General features: G+C 38.0%; 1 protein-coding gene across 1 annotated transcript; it reads right to left on the minus strand.

The window, feature by feature from the left end:
- Positions 1 to 1270: 1270 nt before the first annotated feature.
- Positions 1271 to 5391, minus strand: LOC134211650 (large ribosomal subunit protein eL22-like). The gene is made up of 3 exons (XM_062688744.1): positions 5242 to 5391; positions 4833 to 5009; positions 1271 to 1585 (listed from the first exon to the last, which is right to left on the minus strand). The coding sequence occupies exons 1-3, from the start codon at positions 5251 to 5253 to the stop codon at positions 1319 to 1321; spliced, it is 456 nt and encodes a 151-aa protein (XP_062544728.1). The 5' UTR covers positions 5254 to 5391; the 3' UTR covers positions 1271 to 1318.
- Between the last annotated feature and the right edge of the window lie 1951 nt (positions 5392 to 7342).

Raw genomic sequence — 7342 nt, forward strand, 5'->3', positions numbered from 1 at the left:
GGCGTCATCAAGCGGCAACGGCGAGAACACGTTGCTCTGCAAAAGCTGCTTGGAGGGGTTACCCGCGCCTCCAAGAGCAGTGCGCTTAGGCACTTTTCCAGCGACCGAATCGGCCACCGAGTCTCCCATGACGGGTCCGGGAGAAAATAACGCCAACGCGACAAGCGAAAACGTAAGCAGCGAACGAACGAGAAAAAAACACTTCGAAAAAATGCGCGAGCAAAAAAACACGTCCGTACGTGTTGCTGTCTCGAACTGAGCTAGCGTCGTTCCGATTATCGAATTAATTTTCCTTTCCTTATTATTCATCAGATGTGATGTGATCATCATCGTTTCCATTCAAAGAGCAACTAGCAACTACGAAATGTACAATAATGCTAATTATACTTGCAATATTTGTCCTGAATTATTTGAGTATTCTGTTTAATGGTCTAGATGTTTGATATTAGGAATTTATTACATGTAAAATGTGCATCGATTCCTCAACACCAGATGCGTTGCCCCAATCGGCATTTCCCCTACTTGTCCTACCCACGACTTGGAACGTGAATGCGCCTCTGCCCAAGACCGACGATTATGGATCTCTACAATACGCCAGGCATAGGTGTACCGAAGCTGTAACCAACTAGGTACCAGGTACACGGACAGATATTAAAACCCAAAATTTACGTAAAAAGTACTTAAAGAGGAGAATATCGCATAAACTTTTACCCAAGTTTGGGTAGTGTTTTCTTTTCCTTTCCATGATTGTTATCTTTGACTAAAGCGATTTTTATTAGTGTTTTTGCCAGAATTGATCTGTGCGCGATTCCGCTGTATTCCTCTCAAAGTGTTTGTGATAGTTTTTCTGCAATTATATTACCACTCACTTTCATTTTATACATTCTACACAGTAGCATTAGTGTTGGTGATTCTGGCTTTGGAGAACCTCAATACGTATTTCGGACGTGGACTCAGAATATCAACCCTATTCTTGTTTACGGACGAACGAAACTTTCGAACGAATGCAGTTCGTTCGAATCGTTTCCCCATTTGATTTTGCTACCGTAAACGAGAATGCGCATCAGCTTTCGTTCGAAAGCGCGTTCGTACGTAAACTAGAATAAGGGTGTACATAAAAATCCCATTTTGCCAAAAATGCTCAAACAAGCTGTTCAAGTGCTAGCCTAATCCGCGAGGCGGTAATATTTCAGCTGCAAGATGCAGAGAGTAATGTCGCAGTTGGACTTCGGATATTCGAAAAAACAACAAACTATTTGAATAGGACTCATTAATTTGTGCTTCTTAAAGCGAAGCTATTAACATGTATTCCGAATGCTTACTCGTTATCTTCCTCCTCATCATCGTTGGAACTGATTCTGAAGTAGCGCAGTTCGTACAGGTCCTTATCGTTGGATACGACACGAATCCAATCTCGCAGGCTGTTCTTTTTCAAATACTTCTTGGTCAAGTATTTCAGGTAGCGCTTGGAGTAGTGCACGTCGGAGTTGACGTAAACCTTCATCTTCTGGCGCTCGAAGGCGACAAGGCTGCCGAGGTTACCGATCTTGCCGTTGACCTTGAAGCGTTCCTTCAGGTATTTTTCCTGCAACAGAAAGAGCATTCAAGTAGAGTAACTACGTGATGAAATGGCGTTTCTTAATATTCAATTTCAAGTAAGTTCAAGTTCTTCTACAGCATTCATGGAAGGGTGTTTTATAAATCAGAAAGAATTCGACGATGTTTTTAATACTACTATTATTAATTTATGAACATGTTTGCCAGGAGTGCCTTTCGTTAGCCTACACTGATGTGAATAAGTATAAAGTTTGAGTATAAGTTTCATACAAAATGGTCATGCTAGAAGGTCAAAATCTCGATTCTTAGTGATTCGATTAGATTGTTTTTTTTTGCCAGCAGACTTAAAGTTCTTTGCATTTTCAATCAATAAAAGTTACATCTTACTTATATACGTTTTTATTGGCGATAATTATGAAGACAGAATTCTTGTATGGAACCCCGTATGAAAAAATGAAGTCTTCATATATCCAGATTCAGAGGTACACAATTACCAATTACATAATTACCAATTAATTCACAGATTAAAAAATTGAAGTTGAATTAGGGTTTTTAGTTAAATTTCATATAAATCAAATCGCCACAAAATAACATTTTGATCCCCGAACAACATGATTGAAATGTATGAAAATCACACAGGTCTTTATACCTTTTTCCGGCGGTATATTGAAAAGAAAAGTCGAGCAACGTTTTATTTGTTTTAGGGCCGATTTCTTCACCTCTGCTTAGCGCTTAAACCAGGTTCAAGCGTATGGGTAAGCATCACTTAAGAGTTAAGAGGAGGTGAAGAAATTGGCCCTTATTGCGTTGTATCCAGGTTTGTCAGTAAATAAAAGGCAAAATGGATTTTTACAAGTGAAAACAAGTTATTGAATGCAAAGGGTATGCCAACAAAATTTTTAATTATGCCGGAACAAATACAGTAATATCCCAATTTTATTACACTCTGGTGAATTTTGGGGTGATGAAATAGGAAATGTGACAAAATAGGAAAAACATATTTTCATTTTTGCCTTTCTCGTACAACTAAGTTGTACCGAAAGGCTATCATTTCACTCCAAATTCGAACTTTTGATAGAAGTTCCAGAGACCCATAGTGTTATATACCATTCGACTCAGCTCGATTAGCTGAACAAATGTCTGTCCGTGTGTGTGTGTGTGTGTGCACAAAATTCCATAAAAACATTAGCCAAATTTTCACATAGAAACTCTTAACCGATTTTCTTGCAACAAGTTGCATCCTAAGAAACTAAAACGCTGTTGATCACTATTGAATTTCATAATAATTGCGGATTGCAAAAAATAGATAATATTAAAATAGTTATGAGACATAGTCACATTAGAACAATAATTTGTTATAAAAATGCCTTGCATCTATGAATATTTTTAAAGTTTATCCGTGGCTTGCTCCCATTGAGAGTTTCATCGTACTATGAAGATGCTCGAGCATCTGGCTTTTTTAGAGAACTGGCTTGAAATTTTTATCGATTTTAGTAAACTAAATTTACTTGCTGGTGATTTTAATATTAATTGGTGTGACGATAATTCGAATCATTTAAAGCTGACTGATTTTTACAATTTGAAACATAAAGTTGTTGATTACACGCGTATTTCCCGCCACAGCAGAACTATAATTGATCATGTTTATTCTAACTTTGATTCTGTAAACCTAGTTACAGATATTTGTTTAAAAGTGACCGATCATGAATCATTAGTAATAAATATAGAACATAATGATATAACTGAAAATGATTTTGTTAAATTGAAGTGTTAGAGGAAATATTCGAAACAAGCTGTTTCGGATCTTGATGCGAGAAACGTGGATTTTCAGGATATTTCCGGAAACTTAGATCAGAAATCAGCTGTTCTAACGAACGTTTTGAAAACAAGTACCAATAAGTTAATTGAACATAAATGTGTAACTTTAAACAACTCGAACAGCTGGTACAATTTAGATCTTTTGCGTCTAAGACGTAAAAGAGATAAATTGTACAATAGATTTTTGAGAAGACAAAGTTGTAACAATTGGAACAGGTACAAGAACGCGCGGAACACGTATTCACAATCGTCGACAAAAACGCGTTGTGATTATATTCAGAGGAAAATTGATCAGCATCAGAATAACAGCAGGGAGTTATGGAAAATTTTGAAATCTTTGTTGAAACCTAATAGTTCTAATCCGCGGTCCATAACTTTTAATGGCACATTAGAAAATTCTGAACAAGTATTGCTTGCAATTTTAACGATTATTTTCATCGATGATGAAATAAAACAGCAGGTTAATAGTACATGTAGATTTGATTGTTTTCACCCAGTTACTTTTGATGAACTTGAAAATATATGCTTTTCTTTGGGCAAAACGGTTGGAGTTGATATCGTTAACGCTAGAGTTATACAAGATTGTTTTCATGTCATTGGACACAAACAACTAGAACTTATTAATGAATCTTTGAGAACCGGGCACGTGCCGCAGGTTTGGAAGGAATCCCTTGTGATTCCTTGTGGCTTGTTATGGTTCAAAGAGGTTCGTGCCTCTCTTTTATCGTTGTTCGTTATCTATCGAGAGCGATTTCTGCGAACCCTGGTAATTTGTCAATAGCTCATTACAGAGGTTAAATTTAAAACTGTTTAGTATGGCGGACTTCTAGTGCGAAGGTTTTTCTACACCTCTGACAGGTCGCTGTTCGAATTCCACTGTTGAAGGAGTTAAAACGCTAGTTGCAGTAACTCATTATTATAAGTTACAGCTACTATGACTATAGCTCCGTTATTAGTGAAATTCGAACAAGAAACTGTTCTAGCAGAGTTGTAGATAAACTTTTGCACTAGAAGTCCACCATTCAACACATTTTGAAATTTAGCCTCTGGAATGAGGCTCTAAATGATCGAATACAGATTACTAAATGATCAATAACATCCTTGATACAAACTTTTATAGTACTATTTTTTTATGTGTAACGTACATCAATCAAATTTTAATTACATTTTGCCAGAATTTTTATTCAGCATTTTGAAATAATCTCCCTATGTTGAGCCGTGGGGCGTATCGAAGTGACCATCGACGGTTGTCTTCTTATTTTAACTTGCATTTGTCTATTTTCTGATAGAACTACCGAATAAGCCATTAGCCGGATATACCTACATGCAATGTTAGTAAACAAATCTTGATTCAAAATAGGAGGTTATGTCTAAATAACGCAGGAAGCGCCATAAATAGAGATAAAACATTCAATTGAACTTCCGACAGTAGAAAAGATCAGAATTCAGATACTTACAAAGTCGGCAACATCCATAATGTTATCCTCGGCAATATTGGTGCAGTCAACACCGAAACGCAAGTGCTCCTTCTTTTTCTTCTGGGCATTTTTGCCTCGCAGGAGCTGCTTCTTGGTCTGTTTGCCTCCCTTAGCATCCTTTCCGGGTTTCGTCTTGACAGACGCGACGGCCTTCACCTAAAACACCAAGAGGAAGTTGTTATTATTGAACCTCCACTCTGCACTCCATTAGAACATAGGCTCGTCACACGTGGGGGGAAGCTATGGCGGTTTTAACGCAGTATCCACACAGGTACTGTTTTTTATTCGCACTACATCAATTCATATCGGTTCCGGACATCCCTCCAACATGCTAACGGAGCTTAATGCTTTAATTTCACTGAATAAAATAGAAATATTTAAAACACACCGCTGGAGCCATGACGTTGCTTTACAAAAGTTGGACGAAAAAGAAAGCCGTTCTTTTGGTTTCGATAGGTTGGCAGCAACGCTCAGAACTGTCAATGTCAAAAATTGTCGCATGCGATATTTAAAAATGGTGTGAATTTATCTGGATTCTGCACGATGCACACATGCACACCTACACTGAGAAAATTTTTATAGTAGAAACTAGGGATCCTACATTCAGAGATATGCGAAAGCGGCCATCTTGAGCCAATCGAGCATTGAGAGATGTCAGAATCTGAGCCAAATGAACATTGTTATCGTTGCAGATTGAGAGGTATTGCGATTGTAATGAAAAAGATTGTCCGAAAAGTTTAGTCGAATAAACAATTTGTTTTATTGCGCATAAGCCCCAAAATTTTATTCCCACCTTTGGGTTTCCGCGCCGAGCACTCAGCGCCAGACTCGGCGACAAGGAGATAGTGGTCAAGTTGGTACTCCTGATTTTTTGACAACTGATGTCGATTGGTTGTGTGAGTGCACCGTTGTCGAAAAATAGAGCTTTTAGCTGAAAATTTAGTTGTCAAATGCACATTTTGACAGTAATATAGAAGTATGAGTGAATGAAATGTGCAAATGGTCTATCGCGGAAGCAGTCGCTGAAGACAAGTGTCAATGGTTTCAGTGACGAAACGAAAAGTTTCAATGCAAACAGCAATACAATAGCAAGTAGAAGTAGTCTAGTTTATGAATGGTATTATGTTCATTTGTATTGCACTTTTATTTTAGTGATAATGCATTGTTGGACGTTAGATAACAAAATCGAAAGGTGCCATCATACGCAAAGTCATGTTCGAGTTCCAACATTGTGTGCCGCGGCAAGTGCTGGCAGCGTTTGTTTACGAAAGTAACAGCGTTGCTAAATCGTCTGGAAAAGTATTCGCACATCTCTTAATATAGGATCCCTAGTAGAAACGTAGAAACTAAAGAGGGTGCACTCATAACAAAGAGATGAAGTGTCAGGCTCGTTAGTAGAAACTACCAATTCAGGGGTAATATTGCTTTTTGCATTGAAACTTTTCGTTTCGTCACTGAAACCATTGACACTTGTCTTCAGCGACTGCTTCCGCGATAGAGCATTTGCACATTTCATTCACTCATACATCTATATTACTGTCAAAATGTGCATTTTACAACTATATTTCCAGTTAACAGCTCTACTTTTTGACTCCGGTGCACTCACACAACCAATTGACATCATTTGTCAAAAAATCAGGAGTACCAACTTGACCACTATCTCCTTGTCGCCGAGTCTGGCGCTGAGTGCTCGGCGCGGAAACCCAAAGGTGGGAATAAAATTTTGGGGCTTATGCGCAATATTGAGAACAGTACACTACTAAAAATCCACACATATTTATTTATTGGCAAAAATCCATAGATTTAGCTTATGATGTATATCAGCGCACACATAACCATTCTCCACGCGAACTACTAATAAAACATATATTGTCGCGCTCTTCTTAAACGCTCAACTCTTCGCGGTGATAACGCGCAAGCAAAGATTGCGCAGCAGCGCGCCCATTAGCTTTTACACAGGGTGTGAGTCTGTGCTGTTTAATTTAATAAGCCGCCGAATGGGGTTGCCATAGTTGAATAGCCGCCGTGTGTAAAGTAAATGGGCGCGCTCCAGCGCAATTCAACGGAGGCTGATTGAGATGATCACGATCTGAGTGTTTATCTTGGGATGCATAAATAAATTTTATGTGTGGTCTCGGATTAGCAATTATTTAATTTATGTGTCCCAAGTAACCATGAAGCTATATATGCTTGTAAAAAACACAGCCCGAAAAGTTGACTTAAAGTGGAAAAGGGCAATTATAAGACCGAATTAATGGTTCATTACTTTGCCATGTTGAAATAAAGCACCAGTAATGCATCGCTGCATTCGTACTGCTGATTTAGAGTATCGTTGTCTGACAGTTGATAAATAAATGCAACAACACATCGTTAAAACAGATCTAATGCTATTAGCATTTAGCATGCCGATTTGTGATTGATATATGTGCAATATTGTAATGCTTGGTGTTACTTGGGTGGTTCTATATCGATTATATTATAGATAGTGG

This window comes from Armigeres subalbatus, chromosome 2 (genome assembly GCF_024139115.2).
Source record: "Armigeres subalbatus isolate Guangzhou_Male chromosome 2, GZ_Asu_2, whole genome shotgun sequence".
Taxonomy (NCBI): domain Eukaryota; kingdom Metazoa; phylum Arthropoda; class Insecta; order Diptera; family Culicidae; genus Armigeres; species Armigeres subalbatus.

Coding starts and splice junctions, on each gene's coding strand:
- LOC134211650 (XM_062688744.1), bottom strand. Junction 1,586..4,832: donor TTATGGATGTTGCCGACTTT/GTAAGTATCTGA, acceptor TTTCTGTTGCAG/GAAAAATACCTGAAGGAACG.